The following is a 23,421-nucleotide window of genomic DNA, read 5'->3' as shown; positions in this document are numbered from 1 at the left end:
TCCTTATAGTGGCTATCCCTGCCCACCATAAATGCTCAAGGGTCTGTAAAGTTAAAGCTCTTGTGGTCAATATGCTCTGCTCATTTACTTCAACCCAAATGCTTGCTGGAAACTCACACTTCACAAATAGAAACAAGAATTTTTTTGCAGAGTTGGGGGCTAGAGAGATGGCTCGGTGATGAAGAACACTTGCTGTTCTTCCAGAGGACCTTCCTTTGGTTCCCAGCATCTACATATGAGATCACAGACAACTGCCAACAGAAAGAAAGAAACTGGAGAAGCCAGACTGCAGCAAGCATCTCCGATTAGGCCTTCTGTCTTCTGTTCTGGATTTATCCACCACAAGACTGGGCTAACAATGTGGTCTATGATAAGACAGGGATCACTTCTGCATATAAGAAGATAGTATATTATCTTATAATAAAGATCCTATTTTGGTTAGTAAACATTCCTAAAGCCTGGTATGGTGGTGCAAGCCTATAATACCAGAAAATCTAGAGGGCAAGGCTGGATGGTTGATGACTGAGGTCAGCTTATGCTGAATACAGTGAGACTGTATCTCAGAAAGGCAGGGAAAAAACAACAACAACAAAACACCCAAAAAACTACCAATTGGTCTAATATACGTCCATCTTTCCTTTTGGGGGGGGGGGCTGGGGTATTATTCTAAGGAGACAGGGTCTTGTCATGTTCTCCTGGGTTCAAGCAGAACTCCTGCCTCAAGCCTTGTGAGAAGCAGGTAGGACAGTGACATACCCCTATATCCAGAAGAACCATTCTCTTTGGTTAGGAAAAGTGTCTGAAGCTAAGTTGAAGCATTTGTCTGTTAAGAGACTCGTAGCCCAGAGAGAAAGAGAAGACGCCCATGGCTGGCTTCATCCACCCCACTGAACCCATGTGACAGGGAAAACGCATTCCAGGAAAACTCACCAGGCTCTTGACAACCTTCAGCAGCTCTTCCATGACCACTGCAATGCCCTGGTAGCCAAGCAGCCGGCAGATGACTTGGAAGTGAGGAGGCCCCACGAAGTTCCGGTAGCTGCCATAAATGCTGGAGTAGGCTAGGTTCAAAGCCTGGGGGAAAAGAGGACAAAGTTGTCAACACGGTTCTCATGCATTCATTCCGATGGCGTTTGGATTAAGAGAACCAGCGGCTTTCCTTATAACATACACAGCCTCGCTTTCTTACATGCAGAGGTTTTCACCCTTCCTGAGAGCAAACTGTAAGCAGAGAAACTAATGGGACGAGTGGAGGCTGTCCTCTTAGGGAGGCAGGAAGTATTCTGGAGGTGATAGGAGCAGTTCCCAGGAGCAGGTGACAAAAGATTTTCATGCAGGAAGGGCCCCTAACCTTGTGGAAGGACCAGGTACGGAGATCAGGGAGGTCCCTAATGAAAGGGCTAAATTTCCCTTAAAACTTCTTTGGCTTGCCAGTTCCTTCCCTCTCATGGCATTGGGGTGACAGCCCCTCTATCTCCATGTTACAGCGTAGGTGCTGGGGACTTGAACTCAGATCCCTCATGTTTGCATAGGAAGCACTCTTACCCCAGAGCCACTTCCACAATCTGTCCTAACGTTTAAAAATTAATTTCTAGTTTGAACTTGCTGCGTGTATGACTTCAACTCCAGCCTTAAGTTTGTTAAAGTTTATTTTGTGGCTCAGGATATGGTCTAGCCTGGTGAATTTCCATGGCCATTTGAAAAGCATATCCTGGGCTGGAGAGATGGCTCAGAGGTTAAGGGTACTGACTGCTCTTCCAGAGGTCCTGAGTTCAATTCCCAGCAACTACATGGTGGCTCACAATGTGCTCTGATGCCCTCTTCTGGCCTGCAGGTGTACATGCAGGCAGAACACTATACATAATGAATATATATACATATATATAACACACACACACACACACACACACACACACACACACACATATATATGAAAAGCATATCCTGCTGCTGTGGAGTGTTGAGGTTCAGTTCTTCATTGCTCCTCATCTTGTCTCAACACTGAGAGAAGAGTTGGTGTTCTTGTGTACACCTTGTGAAGGGCCGCATTTCTTCTTTTAAAAATTTGGCTTCTGTTTCTGTATAGAAGCTCTCACTGGCATATAAACATACAGGACGGGTATATCTTGAGTTTCTTCCATGGTAACATCCTTTGCTCTGAAGTCTAGCTTGTCCTTTATTAATGTAGCCACACCTGCTTTGTTCTGACTGCTACTTGTACCACATACCTTTCCCCTATCCTCACCTTTACCTTCTGATAGCATTAACAGAAAATGAGCCAGGCTGAGCATATTGTAGAGCTAAGGATTTTTGTTTGTTTCTTTGCTGAGAACGAAACCCAGGACCTCACACACAGTAAACATATCTACCATAGGCTGTGCACTGGTCCCAATTGTCTTTTAATCCATTCTGCCAATTTCTATCTTTTAAATGTACTTAGGCTGTTTATAATTAACACATTTACCCACTGGTATTGTAAGGTTAAACCCACTGTTCTCAAAAAAAAAAAAAAACAAAAAAAAAAAACAAAAAACCAAAAAAAACCAAACCACTGTTCTCTTTATTTCTTGCTTATTCTTTATTTCCTGTTCTGTTTCATTCTTCCTGCATTCCTACTGCATTCCCATTGAAAACAGTTTTTAGAATTCCATTTTGGTTCATCTATAGCATTTCTGAGTATATGGCTTCATAAAGGTATCTGTTATGTCTACTGTTGGCAGCATCTGCACTTGGAACTTTTGGTCCCTCTGTCCATCTTCCTCTTACTACTGTTAAGCATGCCCTATGCATACAATGAGAACCTCGTCAAGGCTACATGAACACCAGTGTGCAGGAAAGGCACAGCACGTCTGAAGGGCTTGTGTGTACCCCTAGGAGCTTACTCCTTAAAATATTCATTCTTTTACTGGCTTACTTACATCTGGAACCCATAACTAGCATGGTATATAAGCTTATTTAGGTCACGTATGTAAGCATGTATAGTATAATAACTACTTTGACAAGTGTCAGAAGTCAGAGCTGGTCACACATGTTGTATGTGCTTACCTCGCAGCCCAGGGAAGCCTTAGACCTGAGGATTGGATGACGCCTTCTCCCTGGGCAGAAACACTTGACGTGTCTGTTTAGCCTCCGAAGAAGACTAACCTCCATTTGACATGTCTTTTGCCTGTGTGGGCCCTGCTGTGTCCTCTTGTTGTATTACACTGCAGCCATGAACATAAATGACTATGAGTCCTGAGTCCTTCTGGTGAATCACAGATGAAGGACTTGTCATGGACTCCTAGCACAACAGTCTGAGCCTATGCTGCTCATAGTGGCCTGCCTACATGGACCACTCCAAGAGCAAAGATGTTGCCTGTATCACATCACACACAGCTGATAGAAGCATGACCAGATCAGGTGAGAAGACTCATCTCTCAAGATCTTTGTTTTGTTTTCTTTTTGGCTTTTCGAGACAGGGTTTCTCTGTGCAGCTTTGGCTATCCTGGACTCACTTTGTAGACCAGGCTGGCCTCGAACTCACAGAGATCTGCCTGCCTCTGCCTCCCGAGTGCTGGGATTAAAGGTGTGTGCTACCATTGCCCGGCTAAGATCTTTCTTACAGTCCACCACTGTTCCAAAAGATGGGATTCTGGGTAAGATTTTTGCTTGGTAAAACGTTCATTGTGGCCAGGCACAGTGGTGCATGTCTGTAATCCCAGGACTCAGGGTGCATGCCTATTGTGAGCTTACAAGCAGATCTGCTAGCTATCTGATCTGCCTCTAGGTTGCTTAGCAACCTCTGATATCATCACAGGCCACCCACCACCAGGTGTGTGCCAAGGGCTAGGATATAAAAGGACAAACCCGCCACCCATCGCTCTCTTACCCTTGCACATTCTCTAAGGGCGCCCGCTTCTCCTTCTCCCCCCCCCCCCCCTTCACACACACACACACACATATGGCTCACTCAGGCCCTAACTCCTCCCCCTTTCCCTTCCCTCAAACAAATCTCTCCGTATCATCACCTGCCGCATGCCATCTCACTGTTAATGATAACACCTGTAACTGCAGCATTTAAGAAGCAGTGGCAGAGAGATCAACAGCTCAAGGGCCACAGAGGAGGTTCAAGTAAAGTCTATGTGGCATGAGACCCGGACTCAAACAACAACAACAAAGTCCAAAAAATCCCTCAAGCTATTTTTTTTTTTTCTTCCATTCCTCAGATGTAACAGAGGTGTTACTCTTTGCGGGCAGTCCTGGTTTTGGTTTTGGAGCTTAGCAGAAGCTCGAGTTACCTGACAATAAGGAACCACAGCTGAGAAAGCGCTTCCATGTGACTACAGACAGGCCTGTGAGGCATCTTCCTCATTAGTGATTTGATATGGGCAGCCCATTGTGGGTGGTGCTGCTCCAGGCTAGTGCGGATGTGTGTAAGAAAGCAGGCTGAGCAAGCCACAGGGAGCAAGCCAATAAACAGCACTCCTCCATGGCCCGTGCATTAGCTGCTGCCTTGAGTTCCTGCCCTGGCTTCCTTCAGTGGTAGACTGTGACGGCAAAGTGTAAGCTGAAAAAACCCTTTTCTCCCCAAGTTGTTTTTGGTCAGTGTTCTATCACAGCAGTAGGAACCCAACTGAGACTCGCAGGCCTCATCTGTCTTGATAACCTTGAAAAGCTTGTTTTTAAAGAACAGTGTTTGGCTTGGATCCCTGGAACTAAAGTCAATCTTAGCCTTGAGCGCACACGATTTGCTCCTGCTGTGGCTGCACTCTACAGCACAGTGTTTGAGAACAGCACTGCATGGAGCAGCGAAGTCTCCTGGCGCTGCCCATGCTCCTTGTCCCACTGCCAGCCCCCTCCCAGCAGGCAGGGACATTTCTTATGTCCTTCCTATGAGGTGGGTCTCTGTAGGTAAGAAGTTGGAGACAGACATGTGAATTCAAGGCCATGCACCAGGCAACTGTTCTATATACATAACAGCATTGTCTTCCATTTCCTGCAGTCTCTGCCATCCCTAGCTAAACCAAGCTGGTGATCAAACAGTCTGGGATCCATGAGCGCTGTGTGCAGGCTTGTGCTGGACTCTCAGGTCCTCAGTTCCTGCAACTGCTCTGTGGAGACTGAAGCCCCACCTATCCCAGACTTGCCTGCAGACTCTGTCCAAGAACACAGGAGTCACTGAACATATGCTTGTTGAACAAGCCCTGACACTGATGAAAAGTTCAACAGTGAGGGGGAAAAAAAAAACCCCAATATTTAATATCAGAACAAGAAAAGAAGAGTGCTGTTAGCTTAAAAGTATGGCCTAATAGCCGGGTGATGGCGGCACACGCCTTTAATCCCAGCACTCGGGAGGCAGAAGCAGGCGGATCGCTGTGAGCTCGAGGCCAGCCTGGAGTACAGAGTGAGTCCAGGATGGCCAAGGCTACACAGAGAAACCCTGTCTCCAAAAAACAAAAATACAAAAAACAACAACAAAAAAGTATGGCCTAACAAATGCTTATTTATTAGGCTTATAATTACTATGGTGGTATTATTTAATCCACTTTCTCAAACAATAAAGACAAAGACATAGGATATATTTTAGAATAGCTTTATCACCTGGGGCATGACAGATATTAACCCCTAAAGCTACCTTCCCTTATATTCTAACCTCCATCCCATGCCATCAGCTTCTAATAATTTCTCTTTGGCTACCTCCTACCCATAATCCCAAAATACTTGCTGAGGTAGTTCATCTGGGCCATTTCTTTCATGTGGAACTCCAGAGTTCCTGCTTAGGCCCATGTGTCTCTTTCCTATCCCATGGCAATCCTGCTCCCTCTTCATCCACTGGTACCTGACTGCTTCTCCTTCCCAAGATCCTCTCTGTCCCAAAAGCCTTCGCCATGCCTACCTTCCTCTGGCCTTGCCCACACTATCGGGTTTATTAGTCAAACAGGGAAGCAAGGTTAAACAGCAATATTTGGGGTATATGACAGCCTGTAGTGAGAATCTCAGGGGTTATGCAATTAACAAATACAAGGCACGCCAGACCATACTCCAATGAAAGAGAGAGAGAGAGAGAGAGAGAGAGAGAGAGAGAGAGAGAATATGAATGTCTGTGTGTGTGTGTGTGTCTGTGTGGTAGCAGACTTGGCTTAGGCAGGGAAACACACAGGGGAGGGTTGCCCTACCCCAGGCACCTGTAACAGATCTCATCAAGTGAAGCTAACCCTCAAAGTTGACAGCTCTGAGCCTGATGGAAAACGCATCTAACCCAGGAGCCACCAGTCTGTCGTTGACTGCTGTGGGGTCTGGGAACTTGAGGGTTCCAGAGTGCACACAAAATCCACAGCCACACTCCTTAAGTGTGGTTAGCACACCTTTTTCAAAGCATGACGATAGGTCCTTTTTCTGCACACACTTCAATGCTGTGCTTGCTTCCCATGTGCCTAATGCCCGTGGAAGACACTTTCTAGCTAAAACATTGCCCAGAGACCGTAAAGCTAAGTGTGATCAACAGAGGCTCCTAGTGTGCAAAAAAGAGATTCCACCAAGGTGAAGACAGCTCTGATGGACATTAGACACTTTCCCAATATGCCTTCAGTAAGAACTTAAAAACTGTTGCAAAGGACCAGTGAGATGGACGATTCAGTGGGTAGAGGCCCGCCTGACAACCGGGATCTAACCCCCAGGGCCCATGCAGCAAAAAGGGAGAACAGACTCTCACAAGCAGTCCTCTCATATCCACATCCCCCTTGCTCCCAAACAATCTAAACAAACATGTAATGTCCAGATGTAATATTGGCTTCCCCATGCATGCAATTGGCAATGTCCAGTTTCTGAGGATCAGGAAGAAGCCACACCAATATTTTGTCCTATTTATAAAAACCCCGTGAGTTTTTTGGTGGTTTGAATAAGAGTGGCCCCTAGATGCTCAGGCTCAAACATCTGAATACTTAGTCATGAGGAAGTGGAACTTTCTGAGAAGGATGAGGAAGTGTGTCCTTGTTGGAGTGGGTGTGGTCTTGCTGGAGGAAGTTTGTTACTGGGGGTGGGCTTTGAGGGTCTAAGCCCACTCCAGGCCTGTGCTCTTAGCTACTTTTCGAGGACCTTGCCTGCCTGCTGCCATGCTCCCTGCCATGATGATAATGGACTAAGTTCCTGACGCTATAAGCAAATTCCTAATTATATGCTTTTGAAAGAGTTGCCTTGGTCATGGTGTCTGTTGAGAAGAAAAATTAAATTAATTAATGAAAATAAAAAATTTAAAAAACCCAGGGACTAAAGCACCTTTTAAATAGTATTTTTACTTTGTTGTATTATTTAATGCTGATGCTTTGTATTATTTACTTACTATTTCTATTCATATAATGAGTGAATACACACACACACAGAGACACATAAATTTTCATATATATTTTTCCTTGGTTTCTTTTTTTCTTTTCTTTTTTTGTTTTTTCGAGACAGGGTTTCTCGGTGTAGCCTTGGCTGTCCTGTACTCACTTTGTAGACCATGCTGGCCTCGAACTCACATTGATCCACCTGCCTCTGCCTCCTGAGTACTGGGATTAAAGGCATGCGCCACCACGCCCGGCTTCCTTGGTTTCTTTTTATAGTCAAGTGTTTCCTTTTTCAAAAAAAAACTTCCTTCTACATTAATAACATTTTGACTAGTTTTAAGTAAATATTCTTATGGTTTCAATTTTTATTCTCCTTTTTATATATATCTAATTTTTTCACTTTTTCATTATTAGGAAATCTTTTTTTGTTCTTTTTTTTCCATTTTAAAAATCCATTACTCTTTTCCCTTCCCATCTCTAAAGCTGTTTGCCATTCCTCTTCATTGTTTTTTTTAACCTGCTTCTCCTGTATTTATCTGCCTTTATCTCATTTATTTATAATTTACACATTCCCCCCCAAATAATTTTTAACTTCATAGTACACTCCACAGTAGTTTTGCCTTTTTGTTTTACAGGCATTGACGTTAATGGGCTGTAAACTGACTTTCAGTCTATCTCTGTCCTGTATGGTTTGATGATGTTGGTATTTTCTTCCTCATAGGCAGTATGTGGTGTTGAAGTTCAAAAGTAGGCTGCTAAACTAGAAGAACCTCAAATAAAACCAGAGGATATATCCAAACCAGGAGACACACAAATCATAACATAGAAACATAAGAAATATGAAAAATCAAGTCTGCCTGACTCAAAAAGATCACAGTTCCCTAACAACTGAATTTAAAGATACAGAAACAGGTAAAGTTCCTTCCAGATAAAGATACCAAAAGTTTGCCTTACAAAAAGATCACGGAAATGAAAGCAGATAAACAAAGAGATAAATCCAAGAGACTGGAAATAAGGCTCAACAGTAACACGCACTGGCTGCTCTTGAAAAATAACAAAGTTCAGTTCCCAGTATCCACACTGTAGCTTACAACTTCCCATAACTCTAGTTCTAGGAGATCTGACACCTTCTTCTAACCTCCAGAGGTGCCGGGCATTCATGTAATACATATACAAATATTCAGACAAAATGGATATACATATTAAAAAAATTTTTTTCAAATACAAATGTTAGTTTGAAAAGAAAAAAATAAAAATGATGATGATGATGAATTCAATCTAGGTTATGAAAAGACAACACAATAGAGGAAAATGTAATGTAAATAGATGAGAAAACCTGTGGTGAAAAAGTCAGGAAAAAGGAAGGGAAATTCTGAAAGGAAAGAGACTTTCAAAAGAAAGTAAGAATGTTAGAAACTAAAACCTCAATGAATCATAAAAAACAAAAGAGGTCAGGATCAGCAACAGATAATCGGAGCAGAGCGGAAAGAACGCAGGGATGAACACAAGGTCAACAAAACCATTCAACACTACCATAGAAAAGAATCAGCAATGAACATGACTGAAACATCTAACAGCTCAGCAATATGATTAAAACGCCAAAACTTAGAATCTACCAGAGAGAAAGAGCTGAGATAAGCACTAAAGGCATGAAGAACCCAGTCAATGGGATAATAGAGCCATCTTTGCCAAGTCAAGGGAAATGGACATTTAAACACAGAGGCATTTAAGACACTAGAAATACATGACCAAAGAAGAACCTCTGCTTGACATATTACACATAAAATATTACAAGTAAGGCAAAGAAACAATAAAGGCTATAAAAGAAAAACACCAGGGCCAGGCGTGGTGGCACATGCCTGTAATCCCAGCACTCAGGAGGCAGAGGCAGAGGCAGGTGGACTGCTGTAAGTTCGAAGCCAGCCTGATCTACCAAGCAAGTCCAGGACAGCCAAGAATACACAGAGAAACCCAGTATCGAAAAACAAGCAAACAAAGACAAACCCAACTATTTATTTATTTTTGTGTGTATGTCTTCAAGAAGCATACCTTGCTACCTACTTAAAGACATAAACTGAGAGCCAGAAAACAGAAAACAACCCATCAAACCAATGAAAATCTAAAACAAGCTAGTATTATAGTTAATTCTATTAATGTAGACTTCAAAGCAAAATTAACCAGAAGAATTAGCACAGGTCACTACATATTAGTAAGAGAACAATTAATAATGTAGATATAACAGTTCTAAAAACCTCAGGGCTGGAGCAATAGCTCAGTGGTTAAGGGTGGCTACTGCTTTTGCGTAGGACCCAAGTCTGTGGAGGCTCACAACCATCTGTGAGTCCAGTTCCAGGGGATCGGATGCCCTCTTCTGGCCTCAACAGGCACCCATATGGTGCACACGGATACACATGGGCAAAACATGCATGCCCATAAAGTAAATCTTTTTAGTAAAATCAGGAAGATCTCAAATAACCCAAGATCTGAGAAAAACAAGACAAACCCAATCCCCAAGCCAGCAGACAGCAAGAAATAATAACAATCAGGTAGAAATTATTAAATGGGGAGTAAAGGAACAATACACAGAACCCATCCAACAGTGGGTTCTTTGAAAAAACAAGATCAACTAAGTACTAGCCAAACTAACTTAGAGAAAGAGAAAGCCAAAATTAATAAGATTAAAGCTGAAAAAGGAGTTTACAGCAGGTCCTAGTGAAATCCAGAGGATTGTGAGTGAATAATGTGAAAATTTATATTACACAAAACTGAAAAATCTAGAATAAAAACAAAACAAAACAAAAATGCTTCGACGTGTAGAGTCTATGATAATTAAGCTAAAGGCATATACACAACCGAGACAGACCCACAACAATCGATGAGAGACCAGGGAAGAAAAGCTTCCAACACAGAAAAGCCCAGAATAGATGAAGTCATTACAGAATCTACCAAACCAGAAATAAGAAGCTCCCCAGAGCCTCATAAAATACAAGAGGAAGGGACACCAACCTAAATCTCCGATGCACGCGGATGCCAATGGGCACAATAACAAAGAACTAAAGACCCCGGTAAACAGAAAAGTAAATATTCTCCATAAAACTCTTACAAACCAAATTTAAGAACACAGTATGAAACATCCCATCATGAACAAGGTGGTTTCATTCCAGGGATGCAATTTTGGTTCAACATCTGCCAATCAGCACATGTAATACAGGACAGACTAGATCTAAGGACAGGAATTACAGTAACATTCTTAACTGACGTGGTGTAATTTCCTTCAAAATCACAATGACAGTCATCTCAGAACTAGACACAACAACAAACAAAAAATTCAAAACATCGTAAGATTCATATGGAAGAAAACAAACAACCCAAATAACCAAAGCAATTCTTAATAGAAAGAGCAGTGCTGGGGGTGTCACAATCCCTGGTCTCAAACTGTATCTTAAAGCCACAATAACGAAGACAGCCTGATAGTGGCTCCAAGAGAACAGAACAGAACAGAATAGAACAGAACGGAGAACAGGGAGCCCAGAAATATACCCCACATAGCTCCATCCAACTAATTGTTGACAAAGCTATCAAAAACATACATGTAAAACTGGATGTCCACATGTAAAAGAATGAAACTGGATCCATGTCTCTCTATACAAAACTCAATTCTAACTTGGATCAAATCTTGATGTAAGACCTGAAATTCTCAAAGTACTTGAGGGAAACAAGTAAAATGTGCTAAAATACAGACCCAGGCAATGCTTTCTGAAAAGGCCTTTAAAGACACAGGAAATCACAAATGAGATGATACAAAAGGTATCAGCACAGCTGAAGAAATCATATGAAGACACAGGCTGGAGCACTTCTGCCACGTATACCTCACACAGGGGTTAACACTGTAATTACACAAAGAACTGAGGAAATTATATTTTTAAAAAAACTAATTAATACCAAGAAGAGACTTGATACCCTATGAGCATACGCAGGGGGAGGAGGTCCCCCTCAGTCACAGTCATAGGGGAGGGGGGTAAGGGGAAAATGGGAGGGAGGGAGGAATGGGAGGATACAAGGGATGAGATAACAACTGAGATGTAATATGAATAAATTAATAAAATATATTAAAAAAAACTTTCTTTTATCCAAAAAAAAAAAAAAAAAACTAATCAATATACAGAGTAATAAAATGAATGGACAGCTGTCAAAAGTGACCAAAAAAAAAAAAAAAAAAAAGCTGGTGAGTACGTTAGGAAAGAAGAGCCCTTATTCACTGTGGCATGACTACAACCTGGTACCGTGGAATTCTGTCAGAATACCAAACATAACACAACTCTATGCTCTATCTATACTACTCCTAACTAAAGACCCAAAGGACTCTACGTCTACAGATCAGAAATATTTACATTTACTCATTCATTTTCATTTCTGCATTATTCATATGAGCTTATAGATGTGGCATATATGTACAAAGAAAATTTAAAGGAAAATGGATAGGCTGGAAACCATTACAGTAAGCCAAGTAAAACTGACTCCAAGTCACAATTACCCTTGTTTTTTTTTTAATTAATTTATTTTATTTTATTTTTTAAATGTATCTATTTATTTGTATACAGTGCTCTGCCTGTATGTACACCTGCAGGCCATAAGAGGGCATCAAATCACACTGTAGATGGTTGTGAGCCACCATGTGGTTGCTGGGAATTGAACTCAGGACCTCTGGAAGAGTAGGCAGTGTTTTTAACCTTTGAGCCATCTCTCCAGCCCCCTCTTGGTTTTTTTTTAAAACATGCATCCTATATTTAAGATAATGTCTGTCTGTCTCTGTGTCTATGTCATGCTGTGGGAAATCTATTCTTTCTACTAAACTTTACTTCAAAAACCAATAAAGAAGTCATTTAACAGAAATTAACATTCCCCCACAATCAGCACTTCGTGAAATCAAAGTGTGTGCTCTATGCTTTACTCATTGAGAAAACTTGCATTCTCTTTACCAATCATGCTGCTTTAAACCAGCCAATCTCAGAGCATGAGGCCCTGGCCACTCAACAGTGAGACATCAGACCCTTTAGCGTTAGAAATACAACCACGTTGGACCCTCATAGCGTGTGCTTGCCTTCTTGACTTGCCATGCCCATACACCCCTCTGCAGAGGCGAAGCCTTGCCCAAATACTTTCTTTCGAATGAGTGGTTATTTCCCCTGGACCCCAGGCCCATGCCTAACACAACTGGAAAGGAGATCATGAACGCGAGGGTGAGGTCTACGGTTAGGGTTTGTTTGTGTGGGGGTGGAGTGGGTGTGGGTGTCCCAGAATATATGTGACATGAAAACAGATGGCGTGAGGAAAGGCACTAGGCAGAGAGGTAGGGCGCACCAGAGAGAGCAGAAGATTGGAACAAAGTATAATGACATATATGTATGAAAATACTAGAACAAACTATTATTTGTATGCTAAGTTAAAACAATTAACTCTTAAAAGTAGTTTTTTTTTTCTGGGTAGGTATTAAATGTTAGTAGTCCTCAGTTCTGTCTTTCTGCTTTTTCTATTTCTAACAATGAAATAAAAAGAAGGACACTCCTGGAGATGTAAAACTAGATCTCCCCTAGAGGTCTAGCTAGCCAGTTAAACTGTAATCCAGGTTTCTTCAGAGACTCAAGACTAAAAAGCAATACTTTTCTCTCTTGGTTAGTTTCCTGTCAACCTATACAAGCTAGAGTTATCTGCGAATAGGAACCCCAACTGAGAAGAGAGTTTGTGGGGCGTTTCTTGATGAATGCCTGATGTGGGAGGACCCAGCCCATTGGGGACAGTACCACCCTTGAGTAGGTAGGTGGTCCTGGGCACTATAAGGAAACAGGCAGAGCAACCCAGTAAGCAGTGTTTCTTCATGGCCTCACCAGCAGTCCCTGCTTCCAGCTTCCTGCTCTGACTCCCCTTCATGATGGACTACAACTGTAAGCTGAAGTAAATAAGCCCTTTCCTTCAAGATTTTGGTCAGGTGCTTACCACAGCAATAGAATCTATCGCTACACAGACAGAAAACAACTTACCTTGGATCCATGCAAATACTGGGGTTGTGCATTAGGCTGTTTGTCTCTTTGAAATTCCTGAGAGAATGGTAATACTGTCCGAACAAACCTAAACGAGAAAATTACAAGGGAAAAGAAAAAAAAAAAAGAAAAAGAAAAAAAGAAAATCAAATTTAATAGCAATTAGCTTCAAAAGGTTTATTTATTTACTTTCTTTTTTTTTTTTTTTTGGTAGATCATAAATCTTTCTCCCTGTTAAATGGTAACATCAAATAGGAAAATTCTAGTAAATCAAAACCCACAGAATCAAATATACATAAATATTCTGCAATAGTGCAGAGCAGGAACTGTTGTCCTCCTCCCTGTGAACACAGTCTTATGGTTCACAGAGTCTGGGCCGCTAGTGTCAAAACCATTGTAAGTCTAATGCAGACCTTGATAACTGTAATGAATACATCCTTAGCTTGGCTTTGTCGCAGAAACAGGGTGAGGGCAGTAGTGCACAACAGGAGCTATGGCATCCTGGGTAAGCAGAGCACTAGTTCTGGACTAGGAAACCAAGTAACGTATTTTTTACACAACACAGCCAAGAGTCTGCATCTTGACAAATGTATCTAGCCCATTTAAAACTAGATTAAATTTCAAGCAGAAACTGTCAAATTCATGTTGAAATGTGGGGCTGGAGATGCCTCATAGTTAAGAGCACTGGCTGCTTAAGAAGGCTGGGTTCAGTTCCCAGCATCCATATCACGGCTCAAAATCGTCTGTAATTTCAGTTCCAAGGGACCAAATGCCTTATAGTCTAATGCAAACTCGGCACATAGGTGGCACCAACACAAACCCACAGGCAAATATACACATAAAAAATACACACACACACACACACACACACACACACACACACACACAATCCACACACAGCTTTGCTAATTATATCAGTCTATGAACTTGGTGAACTCACATTATACCACAAAAAATTCAAATGACCTTCTCAATAGTTAGCTCATAACTAGCACATGCACCTGAAAGGCCAGGAACCCGCAAGGCCAAGGGTTTCACAGGCAGAGTGCAATTAGGGGGCCAGAGTCTCACCTACTGAAGGGCAGCTGTCAGGCCCTAGTAACTGTGGGCTGCAAATCTTCCCGGTTAGTATTCAGAAGAAAAATCCTCCTGGTGTTTAGTCTTTCAAAAGGCTGGTCTATTACTGTGCTGAGGCATGTTGATAAAGGGAACCCTGACTAACTCTCGGGCATTTGAACATTTGGTCCCTAGTCACTGGAACTATTAGGGTAGGTCTAAGGGAATGACTAGGATTGAGGAAGTATGGTACTGGGGGTGGGGCTTTGATGTTTCACAGTCTCTCACCATCGCCAGTGTGCTCTGGTCATGCTTCAAGCTCCAGCTGCCATGTCTGCCTGCTGACATGCTTTTCCACTAGGAAGGTGATGGACTCTTAAGCCCCAAGTCCTGTAAGCCCTGATAAACCCTGTGTTCTTCAAGTTGCCTTGGTCATGGTGCTTTATCTCAGCAACAGGGAGAGTAATGATGCACCTGGCATACACAACACTCGGCTCGCCCACATCTCTGGATGTCTACGTGCCTTCACCTGCCTCTGTATTTGTGTCTGTGCGGCAGTGTGTCTACAGGGAGCATGTGCACGCACCAGAGGCCATGCATTTGTTCTAGGAAGAACGTGATGCCAGGATGCTGCTTCCAACAGCCACTCTTACCCTAAGGTACAGGGCCTTGCTCACAATGTGGGGATAAATCCCACAGAGAAAATTCACACACCCATCAACCTGTCTGTACTGAGGAGCGGGGCAGGAGAGGGCAGACGATAGAGAAATCTAAGCCTCAGTCTTTCCACTCCAACCATAAGCTCTTACTGGAACTAAAACTATAAGAACACGTGACATCACGCCACAGTTTACAGTGGCTATTTTCATTTTGCTCATCACCTTTTTTTTTTTTTTTCCTTCTCCCAGCTTTGGTTCAGATTTTTCCCACTGTAACAATTTCAAATTCACTGGCTTTTTGCAAAACAGAAACTAACATTCAGCTAATGAAACAGAGTTTTCACTTCCAACATTTTATTTACAGTATTAATCCATTTCATTCTCCTCCCTAAAACCACTGCCTCTGTTATGTTTGAATTTCTTAAATTTTTGCTCATACTTACAATGGCTAACACTCTTGCCTTCTGACCATATCGACATTGTCATCTCTATGCCTGTTTTATGAACTGATGTTTCCCTTCATTATAGGTCACATTTTTCTGATAGTGGGCATATCTAACTCCAGATTGGGTGCCAGACACTGTGATATCTTCTTTTAGAGTGTTGATGTTTGAGGAAGTAGTAAGCAGCAAAGCTATCTGCATATTAGCTAGAGTTTTAATGATTGTCTATGGTGTTTCTATGGGAAGGCACAGTAGTTAGAACTAAGACTTCCTACCAAGGCAAGAGACTTCTACTGACTCTGTGAAGTATCTCTTGGTCCTGAATAAGTTTCTACATTCTTGCTGACAAGGACAGCAGATGATCCATATTGCTACAAGCTCTATGAATTACTCCAACTATGGTTCCCCATCACCATGGAGCTCATGTTGGCTTCAAGGGCTATTTCTTTGTGAAAGTGTCACCTCTTCCATATTGGACTACAAATTTCAGCTGTCTGAGTTTTCCCGAGTTACACTGTTTCTTCTTGCAAGCAGGACTCCCAAGCTCGACTCTGACTGACCGTCTCTCTACTTGGTTCAGAATGTGCTTCTAGACAGAGAGCTAAGACAGCCTGAAGACATAGCTCATGATTCTTTTATGAAGAGGAAATACTAGTGTTAGAAAATAGGTGAACTGTGTGCTTTGTACAATTCAGGTTTGTCTAGTTGTCTTCTTATTTAAAGAAAAGGGATAAATACAGACCCTGTTGCTCCATTGTACAAAACAACTTTAATACAGTACTGAGTATATGCTTTCATCTAAAGCCAAAATACCGAAAACAAATGCTGAACTATAGTGGGAAGGTTTGTTTCACAGCAGCCAGAACCAGCAATTCTTGAAGTACTCTGCATTTTGTGTAATTGGACAGGCAGATGTCATAATGAAAGAAGAGGTCTTCTTTGTGTTTAGGGAAGTTAAAAAATACAGAAACAGACTGATGATTCAAATGAACACTGTGGCACTGAATTGAAACTGGGGATATCAGAATGTACGCATTTGTAATATATAGATAACTCTGTAGAAATAAAATACATACAAACATACATGAACACTATGAGTTAATGTTTGGCCATCCAAAAGGTATTTTCAAATTCCTTCTCCATAGCTCTAGAAGGCACAAATAGGGCCATTACAGCTGTATAGGTGATGATAAGATTGAGAGCTGAGAGTAAGGCCCTTGATCCACAATGGCTATTGTCCTTATAAGAAGAAAACAAGGGCCAGAGAAAAAGATTCAGAAGAAGACGACCAAGCGAAGCCTGAAAGGATACTGCTCCATGCCATGGAGGGTCAGGAACCGACAGCCACTGGTGGCCGCAAGCCAGCATGAGGCAAGCAGGGATGCCACCCGGAGTTTAAAGAGGAAGTGTGGCTTGCTGACACAGTGCTTTGGGCTGTGTCATTTCACAGCAGCCACAGAAATCTAAAACAGCATACAAGTACTTCCTTCTGGTGTCACCGAAGGGTCTAGAAACAGTGACATCCCAGTGTCAGTGAGCATATCAATCACCCAGACACCCCATCTTAAAGTGGTTCTTACGAAACAGTGGGAGGATAAAAGCACACAGACACCACTGTAATGGGTGCTCACTACCCAAAGCTGATTACAAGAATCACCTGAAGATAGTAAGTCTAAGATGGAATCCCTGACTACACTTATAATTATCAACAAAGAAAAGAATGTTAACACGCAGAATATTGATTTAAATTTGCAGAGGAAAGAAGGAATTAGAAATTCACTGCTCTTCAACCACCCAGGGACAGATGAGATTAAACTAAGCATTTGTCCAGATGCTAAACCTAGTGGGTCAGATTCCAAAAAGGCATGATTGTTTATGTAGGCTTGGTTGCTCCCTTACCAGTTACAAAAAAGTGGTAACTGGATAGTGGAGAAACATGGGAGCAACCTCCTTACTCAGACACAGAAGTCAAATTGGCCTGTGGCATACCCTGTTTCTGGTAGACTTCTCGCAGAAAGACCACACTGGCCCTAAGGAAATCCCATTCTGCCAACCAGTGTAGGTGTTATGATACAACCATTCTACCACCCAATTGGCTACTTTATTCTCATTATGGCTAAGTGGGAAGCAAGCCATGCCCACACTCTCACAATCCTCAACATTTCAGATAGAAACATGGAAAGGAGACTCTCCGGCCCCACACTAACTCAGGGAAGCTTAAAACAGGCAGTAGAGTTCCAGCAGCCATTCCAATACGCATGAGGCTCTGTCCACAATGACAACTAAAGGTGCTGGGAGAGCCTTGGCTCTTCTGCGCAGGCTCCCTTTGACCATTCGTTGTCTCTACAAGCAAAGCAATGGCCATCTACCCAAGTGCTGGTCCAATGCTACCCTTGTGAATTAAAGAAACAAGGCCTGAGAGACCGGAACATGAGAAATCACGAGGGAACTAGGACGGACAGAGTGAAAGGGGAAGTCTACTATGGAAAGTCAGTGCCTAAGATCACCCACTGTAGATGCATGTGAACAGGAGTATGGAGCCGGAGCTTTCTACTTTGTGGGGCTTTTTTCCCCTTTATTCCCCTACCCACCCCGTTTCACCTCCTATCATGAGAGAGAGAGAGAGAGAGAGAGAGAGAGAGAGAGAGAGAGAGAGAGAGAGAGAGAGAGGTGTCTTTGAATCAAATTTCTTCTGGTTTCTTCATTGAATACAACTACCCTTTGAAAATTTCCCAGAATTCCAAATGTCACACAATAATAGAAACTATCTGTAGGTGGCAATTCTTCACCTCTGCTAGAGTACGAGGCAAGTCAGCTGCTGTGAAGCAGCCCCATATTCCTACACCTGGGATTAAAACGGAAATATAGTCTTATAATATTTCTGTGGTTTTTAAAAAATAAATTCAAGAATTCTCACTACAGGGGTACGCTGACATGTCTTGCGATGCTAATGCCATGCTTACCGGTTGGTGGAGCCATTATAGCAGTAGTTGGGCAAGAAGTCATAGTTTAGCTCCCAGAAGACATGGAGGGTAATTCTTCCATAAGGTGCAGACACATTGTGGTTGGCTTCCCGGAACATGGCATCAAAGCTGTCTAGTGTGAGGTACCTGCTGAGCAGCTTGTGTGTCATACGGTTGATTTCTAAGAGCCCATCCAGTTCCTACAGGACCAAAGAGACAAGGGTGTTGAGAACAGAGATGGGCCACACAGGAAGGAGGCATTTCCCTGCAGTCTGCACTCCCCACCTAGGCTATGTGATCACTGGGAGGTCTACCATTTGGGGAGATAAAGACAGTGAAAGGTTGCAATGAGTTGGCCACCAACTTGTGGGTCAGAACCACATGAGATAGGACTGTGGTAGGTGACCAGAATTTGTTACTCAACTTGACCCATCCTACAGTCACACCCACTGAGCCCTGGCCTTTTCTCCTCTATGGTCACTTCCACTTATCCACTACAGCCCTCAAGCCCACCTACCTTCCCCAAAGGCAATTTGGAAAAATCACTACCTAACACTACTAGCCATGAGCGTACCATCTAAGTCCTAAGCCCTGTCTCCACCATTCACACATAATCCAGGCAGTATAGGCCACTCTGAGTCCATTTTTCCAAGTAATAAGCTTTATATAGACAAACCCAAGTAATATATTCTCTCTCTATATCCTTTGACTTACAAAAGAGAAACATCCTGATAAAGCAATTTAGAAGCAGAAGTTTTAGTAGGTGGTGGTGAATAAATATATTCACTCTTTGAATATTATCATTGTGTAAGCCAGCATACCTTTAACACACTCAGAACATTTACACTAGCCTACAGTTGGACAAAATCATCTAACACAAAGTTTTACAATAAAATATACATATAAATATTTCTTTCAATCTATTCACTTCATCCATTTCTGTATTGTAGTTTACAGATTTCTATCTTTGTCCTCAGTAGGTGCACTTTATTCAAGATCAGGATTATAAATCAGGATTTACAAATACTAAGAGTAGGTAGTAAAATGATACTTGACGTAGTCAAGGATCAATTAGTTCCCATCTTTTATTGTCTATACAAGAAATGGCCTACCATTACTTCAACTTATCAATAGAAAGGAATACAATTTAGTTCTAGTACTTACGACTACTGATGTCAGATCTTCACTTTCAAATCGTCCAATTGCCAGTTCTAGAGATTTGTACATGGCTGCTGAAACACGCTGTGTAATCAGGCGATTGAGGTCAATGGATCTCCCAAGCAGCTAGAGGAAGGGAGGGCAAGGGGTATCAAGGTAAAAAACAAGCACAAGGTTTGGTGGGATGGGTCAGTAGGTAAAGTCACCTATAGTCAAGCCTAACATCTTGAGTTCAATCCTTAGGACCCAAATAATAGAAAGAAATAAGAGACTCATGAAAGTTGTCCTCTGATCTCCACACACTCCATGAAGCCCTCACCAAATACAAAGAAATAATTAAAAAGTAAACACAAAAATCTTAAAAACAACAAAACAAACAAGCAGCAACATAAAACACCCAAGACACTTATTTCAAAGGAGAATACAAAAATTTGTGTGTGTGTATGAGAACATGTGCATGCACATTCACTCATGTGCATACACGCAAGCAACGCTGAAGATGGCACCCAAATCTACAAAGATGCTGGGCAAGGATTCTACCATATATATAGTAGTTGAATGACAATGGTCTCTGTGGGTTCAGATGCTTAAATACTTGGTCCCCAGCTGGCGACACTCTTTGGGAATGGTTGGGTATGGCTTTGTTAGAAGTGTGTCATTGGGGGAAGGCTCTGAGGTTTCGAAGGACTTGTGCCATTCCCAGAGCCCCCCCCCCCCCCACCTCTCTGCCTGGAGCTGTGTCTCCAGATGTGTTCTCTCAGCTACTATTCCAGTATCGTGCCTGCTGCCGCCGTGTTCTCTGCCTTGATGGATATAAACTCTAACCATCTGAAACCATAAGCCCTAAATAAATGCTCTCTTCTCTATGTTGCCTTGCTCATGGTGCCTTAGTGTAGCAATAGAAAAGCGATTAAGACACAGTGAGATCTCAAAGAGGCGGCGGGGGGTTAGAACATTCGCATGCTACCTGTAAGCTCTAAGAAGAGCCCATCATTTCCAAACACACTTTAGCAGAGCCGCTTAGCTCACCTGCACGTGCCTCTGCTTCAACAACGTCTCATAGCGGTTAGACGGCGGGAGGTGGATAGTGGCTCCCTGATTTTTGCATTCCGATCGTAACCTTTTGTCAAGAAGCAAACTGGTGCAAGAGAAAGGCAGGATATTTGTCACACCTTGTGAATGTTAATAGAAATATCAGATCAAAGTACCCAAGATTCTGCATGAGAATAAAAAATTTTGCACTTACCTTCCTGCCATAACCTTGTAATATGCAAATATCTGGTCTGCCAGTTTATAAACGAATTGGTCAAAACATAGGTTTACCTGGCAAAAAGGACACTGCGTTAGAGCTCAACTCCTGAAATCAAGATCAAATAACAACCTAAAACCAAATGATTCTGCTTTTCTTTGCTTGTTTATGTTGTTGTTTTAAGCAAGGGTTGATTCATTATGTAGCTGAAGCTCACTCTGAACTTAAGGTCCTCAAGACTCAGTGTCCTGGATCCTGGGATTACAGGCATTATGCACCACTATTCCTAGCTTCAACACAAGGTTGTTGCTTTGGTTTTTTGAGACTGGGTTTCTCTGTGTTGCCCTGGCTGTCTTGGAACTTGCTCTGTTGACTGGGGGTGGGGGTGGGGGGTCTTGAACTCAGAGATCTGCCTGCCTCTGTCTCCCTAGTGCTGAGAATAGAGGCTTGCAGTACCACTGCCCAGCTGAGGAGCATATTAGAAGAGAAAGTAGAGATGATCTTGTTGTCCAGCATAGCATATGAAGTATGGTGTGGCCAGGGGTGATCACCATACCAGCACAAAACGTTAGGTTAGAACACTACAGAGAACAGGTCAGGCATGGTAGCACATTTCTCTCATCATAGCTCCTAGGAAGCTGAAGAAAGAGGATCAAGATTCAAGGTTGAAGTGAATTCATTCAAAGTTCATGATATACTTGAGAAAATTAACCTTGTGAAACCGAACACAACATGCGGTGACTATGCCGATAACACTGACTAGACTGAAGAAGGCAACCACTGTAGGAAGGTCGCTCTCGTCCTTGGTTGCTCGGAATGCGAGTGCCATTTCCAGGGGCATTTCTACCTCAGCAGTTCTTAGGCTTGCTGCTTCTAGAGGAACATGCCTGACAGACACCCTGTGCTCTGCCTCTGCCCAAGCAAAGTTTGCCTTCAGCACCAGTTCTTCATTCCACACCCCTGTCATACAGTGTGTGCCCTATTTTATGGGTACCACTGTTGCACATGGAAAGTTCAAAGAGCTGAGTCTTAAAGCCTTTAATGGGAAATCCTTGCTTTCCTTCTAGCCTTTGGATTTCACATTTGTGTGTCCTACAGAAATCCTTGCTTTCAGTGACAAAGCCATCGAATTTCACGACATAAACAGTGAAGTAGCTGCAGCTTCAGTGGATTCCCACTTTAGCCATTTTTGCCTAGATCAATACTCTAAGGAACAATGGTGGTTTGGGTCATGCGGATATCACACTGTTGTCAGATTTAATCCAAGCACCTCTATGGGGTGCTGTTGGAAGCGCTGGCATTGCACTCAGAGGCCTCTTCTTCATCACTGACCCTAACGATGTCATCAAGCACCTGAGTGTCAACAACCTCCTGGTGGGTGGAAGTGGGTTTGTGCAGATCCATGGAGAAGCCTGCCCGGTCAACTGGACACCAGAGTCCCCTACAATCAAGACAACTCCAACAGCTTCCAAAGAGTACTTTGAGAAGGTGCATCAGTAGGGTCATCCCATGTCTGGTGTTTACCTGCAGCTTCTCATGCCAGAAAAGAGCCACAGCTGGAAACTTTTTAAAGCCCTGGAGATTATGTATGGAGAGCGGAACTGCATGATGTCTGTGTTTGTAAGCATTGCTCCACAGGCTTTGTTATTAAGACAGGCACAAGCTCTCTAAAGGTGGCTAGCTGCCTCCATTAACTGTCCTGGTTAGCTTGATGGCTAACCAGCTCCCACAGAATGCTTGCCCTCCCCCGCCCATGTCTTCAGAGGGTAAACTTGTTTCTCCTTAGCCTTCTTTGAACCTTGGTCTACAATGAAGCAGCACATAGCTTCTGATTGGGGTCCTGAAACTTCCCTTTGACTTTCTGTGATTAAACTGAAGTTTCCCATTATTTTTCTGATTGTACTCATTAGCTCACAGTGTCCTTGTTCTGAAGTATCTTGAGGTATAAACAATCATGAAGAACTATGTCTAATCCAGTAGTCACATTTTTAAAACACCTAATCATTTCTTCCAAGTGGGGATATAAAGTACAGAATAAAAATAAACAAAAGCCACACGCTTATAATCCCAGAAAGAAAAGAGGCAGGTGGAGACCTCTGAGTTCAAGGCCAGCCTGGTCTACAGAGTGAGTTCCAGGACAGACAGGGCTACACAGAGAAACTTTGTCTCAAAAAACCAAAAAGAAAAAAAGAACAGTCAGGTATAATAGCTACTCATGTAATCACAGTACTCAGAAAGCTAGGCAGGAAGATTGTCATGAGTCTATGGATCGTCTGGGCTACAAAGAAAGGGGGGAGGGGTCACATACAAGAGTGCATCTGGCCAATGTGAAAAAAAAAAAAAAAGTATGTATACCAAGAAGTTCAACAAAGTACTATTTTATTGGCTCTAAGATTTAAAAGCCTAATGACATTTTTTTAAAAAGTGAATCGAACACCCTCCTAACACAAACAGACAGGGATGCAGAGACTGCTTACTGTTTGGTGGGAAAGCACATCCTACCACTTTCTGATGTGTAAACAGAGGCAGGTGAAGCCAGAAGGACTTACAC

General features: G+C 42.5%; 1 protein-coding gene and 1 pseudogene across 1 annotated transcript in view; one reads left to right on the top strand and one right to left on the bottom strand.

The window, feature by feature from the left end:
* The window catches only part of Cyfip1 (cytoplasmic FMR1 interacting protein 1), a 68,932-nt gene that overhangs the window by 11,755 nt on the left and 33,756 nt on the right, over nucleotides 1-23,421 (bottom strand). The window contains 6 exon segments of the mRNA XM_051148636.1: nucleotides 931-1,074; nucleotides 13,343-13,430; nucleotides 18,464-18,663; nucleotides 19,628-19,747; nucleotides 20,651-20,759; nucleotides 20,868-20,944. Coding sequence (XP_051004593.1) covers nucleotides 931-1,074; nucleotides 13,343-13,430; nucleotides 18,464-18,663; nucleotides 19,628-19,747; nucleotides 20,651-20,759; nucleotides 20,868-20,944 — 738 coding nt within the window.
* Nucleotides 21,614-22,513, top strand: LOC127192335 (thioredoxin-dependent peroxide reductase, mitochondrial-like; annotated as a pseudogene).

Source organism: Acomys russatus, chromosome 7, assembly GCF_903995435.1.
Source record: "Acomys russatus chromosome 7, mAcoRus1.1, whole genome shotgun sequence".
In the NCBI taxonomy this organism is placed as follows: domain Eukaryota; kingdom Metazoa; phylum Chordata; class Mammalia; order Rodentia; family Muridae; genus Acomys; species Acomys russatus.
This window is presented reverse-complemented; position numbering and strand designations above follow the sequence as displayed.